Source organism: Megalops cyprinoides, chromosome 10, assembly GCF_013368585.1.
Source record: "Megalops cyprinoides isolate fMegCyp1 chromosome 10, fMegCyp1.pri, whole genome shotgun sequence".
Taxonomy (NCBI): Eukaryota; Metazoa; Chordata; class Actinopteri; order Elopiformes; family Megalopidae; genus Megalops; species Megalops cyprinoides.
In genome coordinates this window covers 18132675-18156097 of record NC_050592.1, presented here as the reverse complement: position 1 = coordinate 18156097, position 23423 = coordinate 18132675, and the positions used below count along the sequence as shown (strand labels likewise).

At 41.3% G+C, this 23423-nt stretch overlaps 2 protein-coding genes across 3 annotated transcripts; both read left to right on the top strand.

Moving 5' to 3' along the window:
- The first annotated feature begins 1718 nt into the window (after positions 1 to 1718).
- Positions 1719 to 17357, top strand: ptdss1a (phosphatidylserine synthase 1a). 2 transcript variants are annotated; one of them, XM_036539302.1, is made up of 13 exons: positions 1719 to 1960; positions 3364 to 3455; positions 3938 to 3982; positions 4240 to 4364; positions 5762 to 5920; positions 7857 to 8008; positions 9693 to 9834; positions 11823 to 11935; positions 13045 to 13110; positions 14928 to 15027; positions 15397 to 15465; positions 15793 to 15859; positions 16565 to 17357. In XM_036539302.1, exons 1-13 carry the CDS (start codon positions 1782 to 1784, stop codon positions 16657 to 16659), a joined length of 1404 nt encoding a protein of 467 aa, XP_036395195.1. In that variant the 5' UTR covers positions 1719 to 1781; the 3' UTR covers positions 16660 to 17357. The 2 variants fall into 2 exon arrangements, with proteins under 2 accessions (XP_036395195.1, XP_036395194.1); XM_036539301.1 differs by having other exon boundaries at positions 16562 to 17357.
- Positions 17358 to 21627: 4270 nt separating this feature from the next.
- On the top strand, positions 21628 to 23184 carry LOC118785246 (E3 ubiquitin-protein ligase NHLRC1-like). The gene has a single exon (XM_036539851.1). It carries the CDS (start codon positions 21803 to 21805, stop codon positions 23045 to 23047), a length of 1245 nt encoding a protein of 414 aa, XP_036395744.1. The 5' UTR covers positions 21628 to 21802; the 3' UTR covers positions 23048 to 23184.
- The last annotated feature ends 239 nt before the right edge of the window (positions 23185 to 23423 follow it).

The following is a 23423-nucleotide window of genomic DNA, read 5'->3' as shown; positions in this document are numbered from 1 at the left end:
CTAAGGGGGTTCTGCATGTCCTCTAGTTTTATCATTGCCTTGTTTAACAGACACCCTTGTTTAGGGTACTACATACAGTTGACATATTAGCTAATTTACAGATGGAGCAAATAGTACCTTGCTCAAAGCTAAAACAGAATTGTTCCACCCAGGTTTTTGATCAGCAGACCATTGGTAAAAACCATTTACTTGATGGCTGCACCACAATGATCTCTCTATGATGGGTGGCATGTTCAGTCAACAAGTTATATCAGTGCAAGCATAGCTACACACAATCAGTAGCTACACTACAAAACTCTGTGCAGTTGCTAAAGGTCAAAGGGAATTTCTTGAGAGGACTACAGCAAAGTGCATCATAGTTAACCTAGAATTGTAGCCACAGATCCTGACATTTTATGTCCCCTTCTAAATTTTATCCCAAGGAAAGAACCTCTGGTAAAAAGAAGCACCTCCTTATCAGTATTCTATCTTGCAGTGACTGTTATTTGAAGTAGCTGTGCATAAATGTCTTTACTGGCAGTGACATCACTTCCTATTTGATGGGGGATAAACTGTTTGACTGTTCTGCAGGCATTAATGTCATTAATGTTGTTGCTCATGTGATATGTATATATCATGCTACATTAACCTTTTAACTTGGTCGGGGTAAGAATGTCTGCCAAATACATAAATAAATACACAATATCTCTCCTCCTGGGATGGAAACCAGGGCCCTTATCGTGCCCATATTCTATTTTCCTGTGCTGCATGTCTATATTTCACGTCAGAGAACTGTTTAGACCTTGCCATCGGGCTACTGTCACGCATGAATACTGGAACTAACTTGGAAAAAAACTTAGAAGACCTCAGCAGACAGTTGCTTTTCTCTTCGCACACAATGCAAACTATCCTCTGATTGCCTGAGATGCCTCATGTGATAGCTAAGGGCCAATTATAGATGAGGGCGTGTGGTGCTACGGGAAAAAAAAAAATGCTCACGCGAAATCCGTTTTGGCGTCTTGGTCAACTCTGACAACATCACTTCCTGTTTAACTGCTGGAAGTGTGGCCTTAAACGGCCAGTCCTGTAGCAGCAAGAGTCTTCGTATTTGCACAGGGAGTTTACCATAAGAATGCTACCATATTTAGCTATCAGTAAAGATGAAGCTGACTTACTACGTTAACTGAATTTGCTGAAATATTCTAGGCTATATTGTAACAAATGATCTAGCTGGACACTATAATAGATGCCGCCCTAGTTATCTTAACTGTACACATGCATTTCCTGTCTTGGCTGATACAGTAACGTGCTACTGTTTCTTCGATTGTTTGCTAAGCAACCTGACACACCTGACTCAAAGGTCACACACGTGGCCCGACTGAGGAACAGTAATAACTCATGTCAGTTCTTGTTGTGCACAAAAATAGCCTCATTGGGTGGAAACTGACCTTGCTTCGAAAAAAAAAACCACAACAAACAAGGACGAGGGAGCGGGCAACATCTACATGTCAGTTTTCACATGGGGGCATTTCTTTGCGTAAAACTAGCAGCACAGCACTACTATTTTGCGTGTTTCAAATCCGGGACATAGGGGTTTGATGCCCGCCTCTTTTGCAATCTCCTTCCCATCCCCCTCTTTCTGGACCCAGGAGCTGCCTCGCTTATTCACGCTCTCAACCATCTTTGTTCACCGTTAGCTTAGCCATACAGTCGACTCGGGAGAAGACATCTAACTAAAGGGTTTTGCGTTAACCGTGAAGAGGGGCAGTCCAAGTGACTCCCTTTTTCGCTCTCCAGCAATTATGGCGTCCGCGTTGGGGTCCCGGACTCTAAGCAAAGATGATGTCAATTACAGGCTACATTTCCGTATGATCAACGAACAGCAAGTGGAAGATATCACCATAGAGTTTTTCTATAAACCCCATACCATCACGCTGTTGACTTTCACAGTGGTCAGTTTGATGTACTTTGCGTTTACCAGGTAAGTGATGATGCTCTCTGGGTAACATGAGCCTCGACTAAGCTAAGCATGTTAGCAAACGGACATCCATTCTGAAGACAGGGACTTAGCTGTAGGAGATACTCATGGAACAATCGTGATGTCTGGTTAAATGCTTTTTGAAATGGATGGCCAGCTAACGCTGATGAAGTGTGTCGTAGTTTGGTAGTTCTGCATTGGTCCAGTGTAGAACACGGAAACCATGAAAATGTATAGCCACGCTGTGGTGCGAAACAGCTACTTTGAAATATTTGTGGCCAATTTAACTATCTGTATAACTGAGGGCAGTGCTAAAGCAGTTAATGTGTTGTCAGTCACCAGGGGCTGTCCTCGGTTTGTGTTTGTGTAGCAAGCTTCTCGACACGGGCACTCTAAGGGCGAAAGGATAAGCAGGATAAGTTCCGCATTTTGCTGGGAACAGACAAAACCATATTTTTTGCATGAATAGGTCCGAGACCAGACATTGACACATGAATAGCTAGTCCGGTGTAGTCATACCGACACCCTATTTTAGCTTGTTTATGTGTTGTTGAAACCTGAGCTGTAGGTATTTTGAATTATATTTTGCTGTTTGACAACAGCAGAACGTCAAAAAGTAGAAGTGTGACTGGAATTCTGATGAACACCTCTTCCTGTTCAGTTCACATCCCAGAAAGTCTGATGCAGATATCATTTGTCAGTTTACCTCTGCCTTCTCAGCAGTAAACACACCCTTGTGTTATTCTCAGCTCAGCTGTCTGACCATGATAGGAGGTCAAGGTGACCACGCTGACAGTATGCAGTGAGAAACCAAAACATTTGCCCTAAACTTTAAGGCACTGTCCAGGTCGTCATACTGATGCCATAGCACAAACCAGTGTGCTGTTCTGCAGCCTCCAGCTCTAAGTTATGTCCTAGGGTATGCCACATTAAGATGGCCAACTTTGGAGCCAAAATGCAGGACCAAATGAATTACATTGACTCCAGTCGATCAGTCGCAGAATGGTCCTCTAATTCATACTGAACCATGTGCTCAACCAAGTGACGTGGCTGAACTGCAGATGTCACATGGTAGAGAAGCCAAGGCACCGTAAAGATATGCAGTAAAACTATATTAGCATGCTTCTAGCTAAGGGAACATGGTGTTGTGTAAGTACATAAGGAAATCCCCTGAATCCTATTGAGACCAACATTAAATAGGAAAGTCAACCTTATGCCAATGTAAATTAGTTATGTATCTAGTGGTTATAAAAAATAATTGTTAGGCAATGGACTGTGGCTTCTGTCTGAATTGACTGAATGGAGATGACAGCTAGTTGAAATATTAGTCTGTGCATTACTGGCAGGGCTCTCTAATGACTGTGAGCTACTGCTGCAAGCCCCTGGATTTTTGTTTCTCTTGTCAGGAATGATGGAGATCCTGACAACAACCTCAGGGTGGGCCTCATCTTGGTGATATCCTTCTTCCTGGTCATCAGTGTCCTTGCATTTCCAAATGGTAATTGCCACAGCAATCCTGGATGAAGAAGGGTTGTGACCCCTGATTACAATGTCACAGGTTTTAATCCCCAGGGTGACACTGGTATCAACTGCATGTCCTAGAATGCACAGAACTGCAAGAAAGAGAAGGGGAGATGTGACCTGTTTGGCATTAACTTTGAATAACAATTATGTGCAGCTGTTATATGTTTTTGAGCTCTGACATGTTGGAATTCATGTGAATGACTGAATTTGGAAAACGTCTTTGACTACTGACTTAAATTTGTTTTTCAAACTTGAGTGTATGGTGTGCCCTTGCACCCCCCCCCCCCCCCAAATAGAATAAAATTTAAAAAATCACCTAGCTAATATGGAGGTGGACTTTCTGTAACCAAACTAACATTGCACATGGAAGTTGCAATTGCAATCGAGAACATGTGAGAAATGATGAATGATAATGTAGTTGGTTAACCATGTGTATTTTATGTATCTTTATCTAAGGTCCATTCACCAGACCACATCCAGCAATATGGCGCATGGTTTTTGGTGAGTGCCCAGGACTTAATATATTTCTATTTCTATTTTCTTTTTTTTTGTTAGTCTGTCATCACATGTTTTCCGATGTTTTCAGTCATTTTCCCTGAGAGAATACTGAAGTTCATAATCACGTGTGAGAGTTGAGTGATAAAAGCCTTGAGTAAAGCAATTTGCTGAACTGCTCCCTAACAGACAAAAGTGCAATGCTGTTTTTTTATGTGACAACCCAGTCAAGTGCCATCCTGATTGGTTGCTTTTCTCCTCAGGTCTCAGTGTTCTGTACTTCCTGTTCCTGGTTTTCATCATTTTTCTGAACTGGGAGCAGGTGAAAACACTCATGTACTGGTTGGATCCCAACCTGCGCTATGCTACACGGGAGGCAGACATCATGGTGAGGATGTTATAGTGGACACAGTTAGCATTGTTTTATTCAGGCCTTGTGTACGTAATATCCGTTCTGACGGCTGCACGTTTGCTGTCACCGTTCAGGTGAGGTATCTTGCCCCAGGTAACAATGGCAGGTCCCCTTTTGGAATGTGAAGCTGCTAACTTTTGATGACAGCTCCAGTTCCTCAGCCGTTATAATGCATTCCTCTCTCTCTTCCTCACATTTTTCTCCTCTTCTCGCCCTTCCTTTTCTGGTTACTTCCTCATTATGTTCGATAAGCACTATGGAGACACCTTTGACGACTGACTGTTAATACTAAAGAGGTGACAGTGAATGAAAATCAGCCCTGTGTTTGAATCCCCTGTCATTTGCTGGCCCTCTCTATACTGTTTGTAATCCAATGAAATATGATTAATGTCCGTAAACAGATAATACCAGCTTGTGGAAAGAGCTTTCCAGAAGACTCTGAGGACAGAGCAGCTTAAGCAATGTATCCAATAGGATTATTGACTGTTTGGAAATTAACTTCAGGCCGTCATCCTGCCCAGCCTAGTTACTGTTGTTAGTTGCTAGAACTGGAGCTCCATGGCAGTTCTGACTTCTACTGTTGTCCATATCCCTTGTATGTATGTGTATGGTAAGTTGTAAGATAAGCATGGTATGCTGAGGGTCGGTGGGGCCTCTTGTTTTGTGGTCACACCTTTTGGTTCACATTTTGTTGAATATTGGTTGTATGTTGATTGCACTATGATGGAATATTCTAAACCATAGAGACCTAAAAATGTTTATCAGTTTATGATCAGTGAATGATGAAGTTATTATGATTTTTTTGCAATTCCATGGGGCTGTAGCTCAAAGTGTATTTATATCAGCTGATTATTATTATCTATTTTCTGAAGAGACACCATTTTCCAAGGCAGTGTACCTATCTTAAGATGCACCATTTTCACATCTTTAGATGCAAAATGAACAGGGTTGGTGCAGTTAAGTGGGAAGCATAATTATAAAAACTTAATGTTTCTGATACAACTCAAGGAAGGATTGTGGTAAAGAACAGTAATTTTGATGTTTTCAGGCACAAACTGATAAAATAGCAACAAAAGTGTTTGAAATCCCATCAACATGTGTATTCAACACATGAAAATGTATTCACACACATCAAGCCATAAAGCCATTAGCCTGGTCTCCACAGCGTTGAATGTAACTATGAACAATGCTGTGTTTTGAATTTGTGCCTTCTGAAACATTTTGATGTGAATAATTTATGCTGTGTTTGTTAGCATAACTCACTTTCTTTGAGTCAAAAGCAAGCTGAGATCAGATATGCTTACCTTTTGAATTTGTACCTTTTCTTCCTGACAGTTCTGTGCATTAATGCAGCCCCCCTCTGCTCTGTGCAGGAATATGCGGTGAATTGCCATGTCATCACCTGGGAGCGGATCCTCAGCCACTTCGACATCTTCGCCTTTGGACACTTCTGGGGCTGGGCCATGAAGGCCCTGCTCATCCGCAGCTACGGCCTCTGCTGGACCATCAGCATCACCTGGGAGCTCACAGAGGTAAGGGCGGGGTCTTTACACAGAGCACCACTTTGCCAGGAAACAGGACTGGGACCGTTATAGTGATGTGTTGATTACTAATCTGTACTTATGCCAATCGTGCTGCTCTCATGACATCCACTATATGTATGCTGCCGTGATGGCTTTGTGAGTCGCTCTGGATAAGAGTGTCTAGCATATCAATAAGAAGAATGCAGGGTGTGGGTTGGCAAAGGCACATGGTGTGGTCAGCTACAGTAGCCCATGCAGGTCCATGGGTGGGGCTAATTTTGGAACAGTGCTGCAGAGATCCACTCAGCTGTATACTGTGTGGATCAGTGTGTAGCAAATGGGAAGTGTCGTCTGAATTATTTAAAGATCAGTGAATCCAAATCTGTGCAGTATTGATACAAAAGCCCAGGATCTCCTGGAATGCTGTCTGAACTGCATGCTGGGATAGTGAAGGGTGTAGCCAACAGGAGTCTTGGGAATTGGTGATGATGCTAATGATGGTGTAATGAAATGTATGTTGGCATTTTCCTATGATAGATGTTTTGGAAAAATTTAACTTTCCACTTTTATGTATGTAGTATCTGCACAGAAGTTCTGCTGCATACAGTAGGGCTGCATTCTTAAAATTGGTATGTATATCAAAAGATTGCATAATGAAAATAAGTTTTGTTTTTTGATCATTAAAGGTTTGTATTGGAGCATATTTTATGAGAGTAAGAATTGGTTGCACACATGTTATTGTAGTAACAGTTTGTCGAAATTAAAATCATTTCCTTCACAGGCAAGGTACAGAGTGCTACATGTACTGTGCTTGGTGTAGCATATTATAGAAGGGACTGTTCCACAGCTTTTAGTCACACTTACCCCAGATAGGATTAACGCCGTGAGCTAAAGCCAGATTTACAGCCTGAATGACTGAACAGATTTAGACCCTGAGTCTGTGGGTCACCACGATAACCAGAATTTCCACTCATTTGGCACTGTAGGTATCATCCTATTGGTCTTATGTATTCTTTTAAAATATTGTATTTATTACTAATTTCTGGGAGACTGTCATAAATGGCTGAAAAACTGCAAGCTGTTCAACTTTGTGATTTGCTATGCCCATGTAGTAGTTTGGGGACACCATAATAAAAAAAATTAAATTGGAAAAGGAATTATTTGAAGAATGAATGTCAGCATTTAAACATTTCTAAAGTAATATTTTAATAAATAATAAATAATATACCTAAATGCTCAACAAACTTCAAAGTCCACTACACAAAACCTCCAGTGTGACATACCAAATGAAGGATCCACAACTGACTTGGTGTATCTAACTGCCATGCGATATTTTCTTATCTCTGCTTAACACACTCATAAAAGGATCCTGTTTCTTACAATTTTCTTCTTTTTTTATTGAAAACTAATGTTGCTTGTCAGAATTTCTTACAGTTAGTAAGGAGCAAAGTGCATGATGGATAGACTGACTGGTTATTTGTCTCAGTTGAGAAACATCCACTCTGTGTGCCAATTTTAAAGAACCGTGAATGTCATAAGGATCATTTTGAAGTTCTACTTAGTGTCACAGGGATGCCTTGCAGAGATATTGTAGCTGGTGCAAGCTTAAGCAGAAACCTAGCTTGTTTGCTCTGCAGTGAGAGGGCACTTTTTGGCATGTAAATTTGATGCTATAAAGTTTATAGGAATCGAATAGATCAGGTGCTGTGTAATGTTGATGGCCATTTATGATGACAATGACAATTTTTCTTATTATTATGATTTGTAAACGCGATAATTCAGGGTGATGTATAGTGCATGATGTAACTGCGAAACAAAAATTGAATCAATAATGAATTGTGGGAGGAAACAAGATCTGTGGAAAAATAAATCAGAGGATGATTCTCTGTGTGTACATTTTTCTACTGAAATCTCTCTCCCCTGTCTTTCTCTGACCGACCTACAGCTGTTCTTCATGCACCTTCTGCCAAACTTTGCTGAATGCTGGTGGGATCAGGTGATCCTGGACATCCTGCTCTGTAATGGAGGGGGCATCTGGCTGGGCATGACAGTCTGTCGCTTTCTGGAGATACGCACCTACCACTGGGCCAGTATCAAGTAGGTTCCCTGTCATGCCAGTGGGGACTCAGTGGGTAATCTCATGTATATCCCTGTGGAGAGCAATTAGTGAGAGCTCCAGAGTCCTCACCTTGGATGGTGCCAATTTCTCACAGTTGTGGGGAGCGCTCTAGATGTAGCCCATGACATTCAGCTGAAGTTGTGCCCACAGATCTAAACTGTATTTCTTCTGAGTGGTATGAGAAACACTGCATTGTGTTCTGAGGCATCAAGTGAGAGTCAATAGGAAGGATGGCCAGGGCCACCAGACTGTTCATTATTCTCCTTTTTCAACCAGAGTGCCATACACTACTATGGGGCAGTTGCTAAGAGGTTTCTGGCTCTGGAACTTATCTAGTGCTATTTCACTAGGACTGAGACTGGGCGGAAATGACAAAGGGAAAAGGCCATAGTTGATATGACACAATGACACCACATATTCCATTTCAAATTTGTATTTCTCTCACAATTAAAGAGATGTTTAACTCAAAACAAAACAAACCCTGCATTCACACTTTTGAATCAGACTTTTCAGCTTGATTTTAACCTCACATTCATAACCTCTTGACATTGATTATTGTAATTTTTCTGCACTGCATTGGCATAAAATTGGAAAAATTGTATTTTTGGAATTTCTAAAGCTGTATGTTCAGAACAGAGTTCATATAACATGCAACAAGGTGTCATTGTGTTTCCCATTTTTCTATATGAGCCATTTCAATATATTGGAAGGATCATTTTAGCTAGCTAGCTAGTACTTATCTAGCTTGCTGGCTGCATCCTGACACAAACACTCCTTGATTGCCTATACTGCAAAGCAAATGATTTACTGTCTGTTTACACCAAATACATGACTTATTGTTATTGTCCGGTTTGATGTCTGTATATTATGTATTTAATTCTGTGGTTCATGTAAGGAGTCAAATGGAGTGATAGCATGCATATAAGTGATTCTGTTGTGTGTGTCATACTTTAGCTTTAATTTTGCGTCATGATCTGACTCATGAAATGTAACGCGGTCTATTTTCATCCTAGATTTGCTTTATTAAGAGACAAGCTTTGGGAAGTACAAAGTGTGGATGTATTTGAACCTGCTTTAAATTTGAATCAAACCAATTCTGAAATCAGGGCATTGTTACATATTGTAGTTTCTGCCCAATGATTTAATGTTTTTCTTTATTTAGTTAAATTATGTTCAGTCAGAGCTTACTTTAAAAAAATGTACATTGCATTTATACCCAAAAAGACCTGGCCACCTAAATCAGTAGCCTAGTGGCCCAAATGGCCAGTGCTTCAGATTGTAGTGTCTGCTACTGAGCTGGTGAGATAAAGAGCATGCAGGGTTGCTCTCTAAAACTGGTGTACCTGAATCATCAGTAATTTACCATATATTTATGTGAAAAATTGCAGGTAATTAATTAATTTATTGCAGGTACCATTTTATTTTGTAATAAGTATTTCAAAATGAACCCCCAGTAAGAGGCATGCATTCCAAACACCAATAGTCAATACCAAAGTCAGTACAAGTTACATTTTAAATTCTTGCTCTTTAAGATATCTGACAATAGTTAACAGCTTATTAATTGGTATAAAATAAGTAAACAATCAAATAAGTAAGTTCAAACATTTTTTCTCTTTCCTTTGTGTATTTGCATGTGTTTCTGATGACAGTCTGTTTGTCCAGGGATATCCACACTACCACCGGCAAGATCAAGCGTGCCGTGCTGCAGTTCACTCCTGCCAGCTGGACATACGTGCGCTGGTTCGACCCCAAGTCCTCCTTCCAGAGGGTGGCGGGCATCTACCTCTTCATGATCATCTGGCAGGTACGTTCCGCCTGTCCCCATTGGAGCCTTACTTACGAGCTGCATGTGAGTCCTCCCTATTTCAACCGGTATCACCCAGTTCTGGACACAGCAGTGAATATAACTGAGATAAGACCATGTGCAACTCCCCTATTTACAACATGGAGCCTTGCTTGTTTCATGCGTGTCCATTGTACAATGATAGTTACTTTCTGCTGGTCAAGCGAGTGAAACCCCTGCTTTCTTTGACTTTATTTTTGTGATTCTGGCATATCTTAGCCCTGAGCAAGGTTGTTATGCCTGACACACAGCAGGTAAACTGAGCTATCCCTGATTTGTTCCCGCCTCAGAATTGGGAAAAATGGAGACCTTGGCACACAGTGTATGTAGCACAATGGACACAGTCTACCTGATACTCCACAAGGCTACACTGACATAATATAATACCTTTATAAAGTCAGAGTCAGAATTTTTACACACAGAATTGAGGCAAAATATGTATGTTAGACAAATTTAATCTTCTCAAACTGTTATTTTGTATGTCTTGGCTGTGTCTTTTCCACCCAAAAGCACAGTGAGAGAAGGAGAGTTACGAGACAGTGACCATTTGTTTTGTCCTGGTCGGGAGGGGTTTGTCTAGTGACTGAGGGCCAGACAAGGCCGAGCTGGGCTGCAGGTCTGCTTTGACCAGACATTTGCTGAGTCACTGTATTCTAACTGAGACAGATGCTCAACTGATGAAGTCATCACCTCAGAATACAGTTTTTAGGATATCTTTCTCCATATACGAGCCTGGTGTCTGAGGTCCAAGTTTACTGAACTTGAGCAGTATAGCGTGGCATGGCAGCCCTACGTTCTGGGAGTGAAGTGGATGCTGGGAGAAAAATGTGCCGTCTGTATGCAGGGCACCACTGTGGCTGGTAGGAGGCAGAAAGTTCCAGAGCTGCTGTGCACTGCTCATGCCAGAGAGCTGTCTGAGGCTGCCAGACCCCCTCCCTTCCTGCACGCTGGCTGCCATGGCAATGAATGCACCTCACTCCCTTTTGTGTCCCAGAACAGAGAACAGGAGGAAAAAAACAGTCTACTCCCTCACTTTTCCATCTCCCACACTCCACTGGCTTTAAAAGGCACCTCCAGTAGCTCTATGAGAAAATAAGCCCCAAGGGAAGAGCTTGGTTGGACCTAAGTAATTGTAAATCTGCCTTGAAAAGAGCCGTTTGTTGTTCACTTGGGATGTCCAACAATACTTGTATATGTTTTTTTCATACATATACAGTAGTACAAGTATTTTGTAAAGTATTTTTGAAGTATACTATTTTCTGGTATTTGCAATATTTTCAATAAAAAATGTGCAATTTTCCTTTTGCTGCCAAGCTTTTGACACACCCCAGTGAAGCATATTCTGTCCTGTGATTATTTATATGATATATGATATATATATTTATATGTGTGATATTTATGTATGTAAATGTTTATTATGTCAATCCCTGAAACATTTATGTTAAAATAGACCTTATGTGCCAAATTCCGTGAAGTAAATGTATATATTTAATACATACTATTTGATTAATTGTGATTAATTGAGAACATAATATGTTGGAGACTAATGTAAGCATACCAATAGAATCAATAATTATAGCTGCAGCATTTTATTTGAACAAAAAAAAATCTGCATTGAAACAGTTATCCCATAAGTGAATAGTTACATTTCTGTTTTTATATTTTGGAGGAGCCAGATTTGATACTTTTTATGATTTGAAATTTTTGATGTGCACTTAGAACATTTCTTTATCTTACATGTTGGATACTTAAGGGAGATTTGGCAAACAGTATCAATTTTCTTGAAAGTTGAATTTCTTTTTTGTCTCTAAACATTTTGAGTTTGCTGGTTGGGGGGAAAAAAACGCAAGTGTGTTTAAATGCATTACCTCAGATTCAGGAAAAATGTATCAGATTGGACAGAGGCCGTAGTTCCATTTCAGGACTAATGAGTCTATCCCTTCTTCCAGCTGACAGAGTTGAACACCTTCTTCCTGAAGCACATCTTTGTCTTCCAAGCTTGTCACGCCCTCAGCTGGTGCCGTATCCTTTTCATCGGAGTCATCACCGCCCCTACTGTCCGGTAAGGGTCCTCTTCACCGTGATCGGGCACAGGGGAGGTCACCCTCTCTCATTCAGCCAATCCCTCCCCCTCGAGGCTAATCCCAGGGAATCTCCCACTCCGCACACCCAGGCGTGTTCTGGCAGAGGCTGTTTTTACAGGGAGTTGTGAAATGGTCCAGCCTAATGCCTGCAGTGGAGCTCTTTGCCTGCAGACATGCAGGCTGTAGTGAGGAGTGGCACTTGTATATTATGTCATATATATATATGTATACATATTTTTTGAATTGGCTGGCTTTCATCAGGTTGTTCATTCAGAAAATTAGAAGTTAAACCTTACCTGATGTTTTGTCTGTGCTCCAAACACATGCAGTCATCAGGCAAAGTCTCCCACGATGAGGCTGGCAGTGTTGCGATAGTGGTGGCGTAGAGGAGCCATGGAGCCTCAGCAGTGACTGCACACCGAGCTGTAGTGTTGTTGGTTGGCTGCTGGGAAAAGGCAGGAGGAAGTGCAGCTGAAAAACAGATGCATCCACACGCATTGATTTTTAATTCCATTTAACTGCCGACAGGCCTTGATTACACTGAAATGCAGTATATAAGAATCACAACAATAAATGGGAGTTTTCTTTTTGCATAGGGTAAGAATACTTTTCATGGTGATTTATTTTATTTGTATTTATCCTCATTATGTATGCTGAGGGAATGTACAAACCGAGCTATTCTCAGTACTAACACAGTTTAGATTTTTACATCATTTAAGAATTTCAGACCTTCATGCCACCTCCTTTTTGTATTTCTGGAGGACTGTTATCTTCTCCAGTGACTTTTCCTTTTTGCCTGTGGATTAAGATCTTTTGTAGTTTTGTGGATAACATTGTATTATCTATTTTGGGTCTCCAAGCAACCATTGAGTTGAGTGCAGCCTGTGATAGTACTTACAGTACTCAGTAACACAGAGAGACATGAACATGTGGTTGTTATAGAAGGTCACTTTATCTAGCTAAAACCTCTCTTTCTGTCAGGTATGTGAAGAGTTAAAAGCACACTACCATCAACAGTTTATTAAAATGATTCAATGTGATTATTTCTGACCACGTGGTTAAATGACATTGCTTGTTTTTATTTTAGGCAATATTACGCATACCTTACAGACACACAGTGCAAACGAGTTGGGACACAGTGCTGGGTCTTTGGGTAAGTGTTTGAAAAACATTCACTTAAATTTGAACAAGACTGGTGTTTGATCAGTAGCTAAAATGCACCCTCTGCCATTAGTGCCTACAAAGGTTTCACACAATTGTGACAGTAGACAAACTGCAGGGCTCACTTAGCATGCTTGGACTCCTCAGGCTCTGGACTACACAACCCATAACCCCCCATTCTGTACTCTAGGCTCTCAGTCAAGGCTCAGTAGATAAAAGCTGCCTTGTTAAATATGGACTCTTTCTGATCACCAATGTGGGGTCAGTCTGGGGTGAGAGTCAGAGACGGCTGCTGACCACGGTTCAGTTCTCTTCCGCTAGGGTAACTCAATCTCCTGATTCAGTACAAAACAATGGGGTTCTTTCTCCTCTGCTCCTGACCCACCAAATAAGATTTTAAGCCCTTGGAAAGGATTTCAGTTCTAACATTGATGTGGGAATGGTTGCAGTCATTCTTTATTTTATTAAGTCTCTGGATTTCCCTGCTTTTCTGAAGCATGTATTGTTTCCATATGCATACCTGTGTGTGTGTGTGTGTGTGTGTGTGTGTGTGTGTGTGTGTGTGTGTGTGTGTGTGCGTGCGCGTGTGCGTGTGCGTGTGCTGTGTGTTGTGTGTTGTGTGTTGTGTGTTTAATTGGGTAAGATATGAAGGAATCACTGGAACATTTTTCATTTGTTGCACAACATATGCCAAATAATGGGCTATTGTTCAAAAGACAAACCTTCACAGTTTCATGAAATGCTACAGATAGTTATTTATTGTTGAGTGTATGTGCAATCATGTTCACATGCTAAGGATGTGAGTGCTACTGCCTCATTTTCATCTGTGTGTATGCAGGTGAACTTGTGGCATCGCTAAAAATGCCATTTTCACATAAGCAAGTCGTAGGTAGGGTGTGGCTGAATGCAGGTCACTCCAGGTACAGTTGGTTACTTAGTGGTTACACGAAGTTTGACAATGGTAGGTTTGTTTAGGGCGCAGACAAAGGATGAGGTAGCCTGGTACAGTGGCAAATGAATAATTCTACAAATAATTGTACAGGTAGAACTTTTTTTTTTTTTTTTAATAAATATTCAACCTGTCCAACCAGCTAGGTTGCTATATTAGGAAATTGGTAGTTCTCTTTTTCATTCAGTCCCTGACCAAACAAGGCAGTGGGAGGGTGTTATCATCTCAGATAGGACAGTTTTTCCACCAAGTTGTGTAGCTCCTAGTGAGTGACCAGGTGCTAGCTTTATAACTAGCTACCTGGCAGTTGCTAGCTGTTTACCGTTGTGAGAAGGGCAGGATGGAAAAAGATGAGAATTCTCATGTCATTCCATAGCTAATTACACCTCAAAGTAATGTGAGGAAATACTTCATTTTGTAAAAGGACCACCTGTTTACTGTGGTCATTGACCTACATGTCACTGTTGCAAAAGGAAATGACCTGTATTTGTGGTCTCAGTAATGCCTTCCCTGAATCTAGGTCAGCAGTGATTGGATTTTAAACCTCAATGGATAAGATCTCTTTCTCGCTCGCAAAACAGCAGAAGTGTGCTACCCCTGTCTCTCGTCAACTGTAGCCAGGGGAGTGTAGTCAGTGTTATTATGTAAAACTCTGTGATATATACTGAAAGTCCTATTCCTTCCATTCCTGTACCAAAAATTCCATCACGGAACTCTGTGTTCAAACAAGGAAGTAATGCAGTGTGCGGAGAATTGATGTGCTTCATGCTGTTTTTTGTTGTAACCTTTGACGGTTGTGTGAGTTGCTGTAGCTGAAGCCTCACGTTATGCTTTCATCTTGGTCACCTTCATTCTGACAGGGCCATTGCCTTCCTGGAAGCCCTAGCCTGTATTAAATTTGGACAGGACCTGTTTTCCAAAACCCAGGTCCTTTATGTCATCCTGTGGCTCCTTTGTGTGGTAAGACCCTTTTTTCCTCGATCTTTGAACCTGTCCACTCCCAACGGTGCTCTCCTTAGCCTGACCTTTTGCTCCAGACCAGAATAATTTACTCTGTTGACATATGTATACTGTGTGGCCACTGTGCTCTTGAGGTCCAAGCTAAATGTGGAATTGAGGCAGTGTTTCCTTATTTACATATGTTGTGAGCACAGAGCCTTGGATGTGCCACATGAACTGAACTCCTCTTTATGCATTGTGGCTGTGGTTCTTGTTCTCCCAGTTGCACTGTTAAGCACCACTAGGGATGAAGTGTGCAATAAGGAAAGGGTGATTTGGGGGGAAGGGCATCTGTTTTGTGACCTCCCTGACATTAGCTGTCTTCTCCAGGCCTTCATCACATTCCTGTGCCTGTATGGGATGGTGTGGTACGCTGAGAAGTATGGCTCCAGGCAGAAGGTCAGTCTCTGCTCTCTCTCAAGCACTTGGCAATTTGTGTCAACGGTCTGCTGTGTTTCCGCTGTGCACTCGCCATTGTCTCACATGCCAAACACTGTTCCTCTTAGCCGGTCATGCACTGCAGTTGTGAGAATTTATATTTTCATGTTTCCTGTCAGACCACTTAATCAGCAACAGGGGCATTTCACTTAGGTTTCCTGGTTTTCAGGATTTGAAGAATCTGGGTGAAGTAATATCTCCTAAGTTATTGAAGAGACCCTAACCCTAACCCTTGGAGAGTGAGATTTATGTGAATGTGATATTTAATGTTCTTATCTCTTGTCCCAGAGCTTTTCAGAATGTGAGGACAACAACTACATAGATTCATGTGGATATGTTCCTGAAAGCTTTAAAGGTATGGTGCTGAATCTCCTGAAATTACTGAGCTACACAACACCTCTAAAATAGGCACATTGTGTATGAAATGGTGGGGTTAAATCACATTCTTTCTGTTGCAACGTCCTCTCTGGTGAGGCATATTCTAATGGCCTTCTGGATTTGAATGGATGTCCCCTAGTGGTCAATTGATCAACAGCATTTTGCTCCTTTTTCATTTTTGGGCACTACAATGGCACTGCCAGTTCTTGCCTCGGAAAGCCACAGCTGGTTTTCACTCCAGCAGGCCTCAAGTTATTACATTTTATTGAGCTGTTAATTGAATACTGATCTGTATTTGACATTTTTGACAGATTTCTAGTAGAAGGTCTTTGTAAATGAAATTAACACAGGGTTTAAAATAAGTCTTTTTAAGGCTAATATTACCAAAAACAAGTGGGGAAAGTTCCTTCATGCCTTAATCTTTTTCGTAATGCAAAGATATCTCCTAACACATCAAATAGTCAGTGGATGTGATGTCAAGATTTGCTCAATAAAGTGCTTAACCAAACTAGTTTAGTAGTTCTGCCAGAACGAAAACAAAGTTTGCTCAGTACTACAGCTGAGCAATAAAACAACGTGCTAAAATATAAAAATATGGCTGAAGGGTAGATAACTTGTTATTTTTTGATAAATGACACATCTGTAAAAAACTGAAGAAGGGATTTTTCCTTTGTAACAGCAGGAGAGAAGGAGTCTGGGATCAGTGCTCCCCCTTCAAGGCGGAAGAAAGGCTCTGGGAGAAACAAAGCATCTAATGGGCTGGGGAGCAAGAAGTAAGAGGAGCTAGAGAGCGGATATGTTCCCACCACACCCAGACTGACTGGGGGAGAGAGAGAGAGAGAGAGAAAGCGAGAGAAAAAGAGAGGTGTACACTTTCACATGCACATTTTTGTTAGAAGAACCAATGAGAGGTGGAGGAGGAAAGGAAAAAAAACTGATCGCCTCATCAGGATGGCTAGCAGGAAGGGGCCAGTACTTCTACACTTCTACAGTGTGATGTCTTTCGAGCTGAGAATGACGGGGATTTTTTTCTCTCTAAAAACACACTTCCCTGTGTCACAGTGTTCAGTCTCCACCCCAAAACACCCCCATGTCCTACTTGTGCACAGTCCACAGGCAGTTAACCTTTGTGTTTGTGTATCTGAGTGTGTGTGTCTGTTATACTTACATATATTGAATGCATCTTTATTTATTTAAAAGGCTGTGGTTGCCACAGCACCATTATCTAATTTTTGCACAGCTAAAACCATAGACATTCACACACCAGCCAATGAGGCACTCTACCCAGCATGCATGGCATGTACTTCCAGGAAGTGAACGAGCATTTGCTGATTCGTCAAGTGTGGCTAACTTATCCTCTGCAGTTGGCATTGTCAGCTCCCTCGCATCTGATTGGTCCAGGTATCCCCATGTAACAAATTTGAGCCAGTCAAAGGAGAGAACATCTTACGTGTGAACCAAAATGCTACATATACAATATTAGTGTGAAATAAAATTGTGTTCAAAATATCAATTTAGGCTTGAAAGAAAAAACATAATAGCTGTACTGAATCAGAATATCATTACAGCCATAGTTACAGTGACCTGAGTTTAGGGAGCTAACTGTACTGTTGAGCTAGCTAGCTATGATAAAATGCCTTGCTTGTCGGTTGAATTACGTGATGTTTGGCTTGATCATTTGGCTTGCTTTCCCAACTATTTGATCCCCTGCACCAGAGGTGTCAGGTCTTATAGTTTAAAAGAATACAGTGAAAGCACAGCTGTGTGAAGAAAATCTCTCCTTGTTAATAATCCATTCCTTAAACTGGAGGCAGATTCCCCATTGTTTAAAGTCCATTCCATAAATTGCCTCTTAAACTGAATTTCATAACACCATGGTGGCCTTATCCTTCTTAGGAGTCTTCTGCTGATGAGGAAGTTTTCTACACCATGGCCACACCCTTTTATGATGATTGGTTAGGTGAGAATGTCTGTGTCTTTAGCCGGTTCAAATTGGAGGATTAGGATCAGGCCATAGAGATCACGCCTCTTTTATGTTGTATTAGACCAATTTAAAGTATATTTAGTCTCATCCTATAGGACATTTTTTGTAAGGGTCTCTGAAAGTTGTTTTATGACATTAATATGGAGCAGATTGTAAACAGAAGGCGAAAGTCCTAACCGTCAGTGGCTTTGACAGTGATAGTCATGATGCTGGTTTGGCTACATCAGACCGGAATCACAGTGAAGCACACAGTTAAAGCACTTTTTAGTAGCCGCTAACTGCTCCGTACACATATCTTTTGTACTGTTCCGTTTGTAATATTACAGTGTTATAGTGTTTGTTTGGTTTTGTATAACAATGGTTTGCACCAAGACTATGTGTAAGCACTCGCACACTCAGCAGTTTTCCCCATTCGATTCTTTTTTTTTTTTTTTTATTCAGAAAAGAAATATGATCATGTTTTTGGCATGTTTTTAAATATTCACTTCAACCATGATACCAAAACCATCACCAACAACAATAAAGCTTCAGATTATAGTAAAAGTGCAAGAGGCAAGGCTCTTTTCACATAAGATGGCCTACCACTGTGTGTTTTTGAAATATTAACTTTTGTGTGCTCATCCTTGTGTGTGCATGTGTGTGTGTATCTGTGTGTGTGCATGGATCACATTTTTTATGGCTGCTTGTCTGATTTAAGATTCTCTTTGGAGTGTTTTGTTTCAGCAAAGGGGGGTCTGTGTCAGCCTTAGCAGGGATCCAGTGTCAGTGTGTCTTTAACATGGTTAGAAACTGCACTGCTGACACACAACAGTGTTCAACACCAACTTCATTTCTGCAGGGCGTGTTGCAGACAATTTGATTTATAACACTTTCTGTTATTGCACGTTTGTTGCACTTATGTGTGATGTGTGTACCGCTTTCTCTAAAAAACTGGAGGAATCTTTTTTTCCAACTATGCTTTCAGTTAATATGTTGTGTTACTGTTACCTGGAGACCTCACAGTATTGTGTGAAAAATAACTACATTCTTTGAGTCAACCTCACAGCCAAGAATAATGCCTGTCCAAATGGAGGACAATCTAAGTCCTTTGTCACCTATTTTGATGAGCAGATTCTTTCTTGTGCTGGTAATGGTACACTATATCGCAATATTGTGTTTTAGCTGTGTGTTAATTGCATCTCTGGATTTAGGTTGCATTGAAAAATAACAATCCTCTTTGAAAAGATTTTGTATGTTTTTTTAATGTGAGGTAAACTCAAATAACAACTTGCATTGCCTTTTGTATTTTTTCTGAATGATGGTACTTTCACAATAATCATAGCATTCAGTGCATATTATATCTGATAGAGAACGTTTCACATGTAGTCTGTATGAAGAGCACAGACTTGTTAACATTTCTGAGGTGGAGAGACTGACAGTTTTTGGCTGTTTCAAACCTGTGCTTTGCCCCCTGTCCTCCCTAAAATGTTCACTTTGTGTGACACAACAGAAATCATAAGGATGATTAGGAAAGAGGAGGGAGTTACAGGTAAGTAATAGCTCTGAAATACTTCTGTTGAACGCCATCTGTTGGCTCTCTTACTGTAATAATGCTTCAGCTAGCCAACATGCATTCCTTTTCACACACACACACACACATATATATATATATATAAGCAAAATGTAATCTAAGTATTCCACTGGATATGGAATGGTTGTATGTCAGGTGATATTAATAAAAGTGTTTTTGCTGAAATGGGTTTGATTATTTTGTAATTATGTATGATCTAATGTAGGACAAAATTCAAAACCACTGCAGTTAAGAACGAGAGGTCTAAAATACATTTGTGTTTGATCTCATGCTAATATTGTTTTACATATCAAAAAGGGAAACTTGAAAAGTACAACTATGTGCAGGACTAGAGTGCATGTGTTATACTGGTTGTCATTTGATCCCTTATTTTGAGGGGAGACAAGGGGCAAGGAAGCAGTTTGGAAATAGTCATTTATGTCAGAGAGGAGCTGGCAAGGTGGTCTGGGTTATTTCAAATATGGAATGTTTGTGATGTAGAAGGAAAGACTGCTCCACTGACTGCACTTCTCTGTGTGTCTAATTCCCATCTGCTATAATATGCATTCGCTGGATTCTTGCACTATAGAAAAATGCCAAGACGCACACTGGCTAGCCTACCAAGATTCTCAACCATTTAGTGTTTCTTTGGGGGAAAGAAGAACTGACAGTTGTTAACATGATTTGGTTTTGGATATGCAACCACGGTAAACCACAATGTTTTCAGTTTTTCTTTTTTGATTGAATGACTGTCATCATGGAGGATCGCACAATAGTCTACATTTTTTAAAATTAATTTTCCATTTGCCAGCACAAATGGGCACCTGTACTCATGTAAACCGCTTTGGTATTCATTTCAAAATTGTGATTGCAAGTTGCACTAAAATGATTGCTGGAAAAGAAAAGTCCTTGGAATGGTTTTAATATCAGTTCATAATGCTATACGGCATTGATGCAGACCCATAGGAGAGTTTTATACATTTCTGGGGCACTTTTTTGATGAGATCTGTTTTTACACCTACAGATATTTCTTTACTTGCTCAGTTGATATACTGTGCTGTGTTTGCATCAATAATTTTTGTTTTGAGTGAGACATATTGGTCAATTGATGCCTTTATACTAAAATATTTCTTTAGAGTCTTTATGGATTGAATACTTCCTGTCTCAAGTTTTAAAAAATAAAGTCTATGGTATGGTAATCCTGACTCTGCATGAATTTGTCTATGTGTGTGTGTTGATTTCAAAAGTTAAGTATCTAGGCATAACCTGTCTGATTCAGTGGCTTCTGCAGTATTCTCTGTTAACTGATGGAAGAAACAGTGGGAGGGTCAGAAATAAATTCTCTAAGGGATAATTTTTCATTCTTTCATAATTATTAGTGGTGAATCCCTTAACAAGTAAGTTCAACATTTCTGTTCTGCTGTAGACTTATTTACAGAGTGCACAGGGTATAAGTATATGCTAAGAAGAAAAGTGTAGAAAATGCACCCTGTCACACGCACAGCTGAAAAAGATTCTTCTTATTTGATAAAATTGACAAAACATTGGCAGTTACATTTAATACAGCTTTTAGGAAAAAAATAAAATAAACAATCAGGCACAGTGGAAGCTGTAGTTTTCTCAAAAAACAAACCCCAGCATATGTGTCCCTCTTTATGCCCAGTAAACTCCTGAGCCCTGGAAAAACATTGGTCAAGTACATCTTTATTTTTTTAAATGAAGTGTTTCCTAATTTCAAAATATTTTCAGTCATGGCACCTTCATGATCCCCGGCTATAAATTACGGAAGCAATGTATGCTTGACCATGGCAGTGCTATGACGATAGACTTTCCAAGAAAAAAAAAAACTACCAATAGAGATGATTGGTCACTAGGAGTCACTGTGCTATATTGCATATACCAGGCTGACATTTCCAAATTTGTATGCCAAAGCAGAACACTACAGCAATAAATAGATTTAGCAAGAGAACATTACTCGCCTTGTAACAAAATTTAATGAAAATAAGCTTGTAAGTGGCCAGTATTCTGTATTTCACAGCACAACATTTTACCCTAGTTGCATTTTACGATGAAACTTAAAGTTTTACATAACTGCAAAATTATGCTTCATCAGCAATTCTAGTTTATACCAGCTGGGAGCAGCAGAGAGCTTTTGAGTCCCTTTTAAGCTTGAGTCAAAGTCACATGATACTGAGGCCTGCTGGAGGTGAGCTGTAAATATCCTCCCAAAGCTGCCGTTCTCCCCCTTCTTCTCTCTGTCTCTCTTTCTCTCTCTCTCTCTCTCTCTCTCTCTCTCCTCCTTTGTTTTTATTTTCCCCTTCCATTTTCTCCAGCAAACAGGAGGGCAGCTGTTGAAGAAGGGTAAGTCAGGAAGAACCGTAGCTGACATGTCTGCAGCCCCCTCTCCCCTCAGCTGTGGCCGTTTGGGACCAGAGGGGGTCCTGAGGGAGATCCAAACCAACCTCCTGGAGTGTAAAGTGTGTTTTGAGAAGTTCAGCGGGCAGCAGAGGGAGCGCAGGCCTCGGAATCTCCCCTGCGGCCATGTGCTCTGTCTGGAGTGCCTAACCTCGCTCTCGCACCCCCTCCTCCGCAAGCTGGAGTGCCCCTTCTGCAGGCAGCTGTGCAGCCTGTCTGACACCTCCGACTGCCTACCCCTGTCTGACCTCTCCGAGCTGCTGCTGTGCGGGAGCCCTAGGCCCGCCATCCCTCGCCGGGTGAGTGGAGGAGCTAGCTGGGTTGGAGGTTTGGACTCGGGGGCACTGCACCTACACTCTGCCTTTGGGGGCTGGGGAAGCCTGATCAATCCCACGGGGGTGACGGTGTTTGGGTCGTCGGGGGCGGTGGCGGTGGTGCACGACGGCGACAAGAGGGTTGTGGTCTTCAGCCCCCAGGGGAGGTGGTTGCACGAGTTTGGGAGAAGAGGTCACGCCGCTGCAGATATCTGCCACTCTCTGGATGTGGCAGTGGCACCCAGCGGGCACATAGTAGTGACTGACACGGGTGACAGCGCAGTCAAGGTGTTCACTTCCAGGGGGCGCAGTGTGGTGACTGTGCGGGACTCCTTCGAGCTGCCCTGGGGCGTGGACATAGACAGTCGCGGGCACATCTTGGTGACGGATGCCCAGGCGGGCACGCTGTCAGAAGTGGTGGTGGACTTCGTCCGCGGCCTGACGGTGCTGAACCGAGTAGCCTATGCTGGACTGCAGTGCCCCAGATCAGTGGCCTGCTGCAGGGTTACTGGGAACATTGCTGTGGTGGAGCACCTTGGGGGCTTGGCAGACAGAGAAACAGGCTGTGGGTCTACACAGCTTAAGATATTCAACAGTGAGCTCACTCTCCTCTCACAGATAGACAGCTTCGGCCTAAGGCTTGTGTCTCCTGTGAGGCTTTGCATCTCTGCTGTGGCTTTTGATAGAGGTGGAGATGTGATCGTGGCAGACGTGGGGCTAGGGATGATATGGAGTTTGGGAAACCCAAGGAATCTCCCTATCCTAACCCCGCTGGTCAGTCATGGATTGGTGCGCCCTATGGGCCTCATAGCCACAGCTCAGAACATACTGATTGTGCTGGACAGTGGAGACCATGTAATAAAAGTGTATGCAGCCAGTTCAGACAGTACCATAACCCAGTAATGACAATGGCTAAATACATGCTTGAATTCCTTACTGAAAGTTCAAAGTACCACAGTTGATGGATTACAAATTCACTTAGGGATGCTTTAGGGGGAAAAAAAACTAAGGGGTCATCACAACTTCTTTCATCATACTAATTTAAATCCCCAGTGTTAAAAAATACAATAATTCTGTAAATCTGAAAATTTCAACAAAATAAAAGGATACTGAATCAATAAAAGGGAGTGTGGTCTCTGCAAGTTACTGAAATGAATCATTTCTGAAAGCAAATTGCTAAAACACATGGCCCTTAAATATAATATATAATGAAATTGCTGTAGATATTTACTGTTCTTAATACTTTACCTTCAATACCATTATAAACTCATTTTCTTGT

Bases quoted from the DNA above. Each gene is read 5' to 3' on its own strand.
- ptdss1a (XM_036539301.1), top strand. From the start codon at position 1,782: ATGGCGTCCGCGTTGGGGTCCCGGACTCTAAGCAAAGATGATGTCAAT. The intron at 4,365-5,761 runs GTGAGGATGTTA...TGCTCTGTGCAG, and splicing joins CACGGGAGGCAGACATCATG to GAATATGCGGTGAATTGCCA. The intron at 15,028-15,396 runs GTAAGACCCTTT...TGTCTTCTCCAG, and splicing joins TCCTGTGGCTCCTTTGTGTG to GCCTTCATCACATTCCTGTG.
- LOC118785246 (XM_036539851.1), top strand. From the start codon at position 21,803: ATGTCTGCAGCCCCCTCTCCCCTCAGCTGTGGCCGTTTGGGACCAGAG.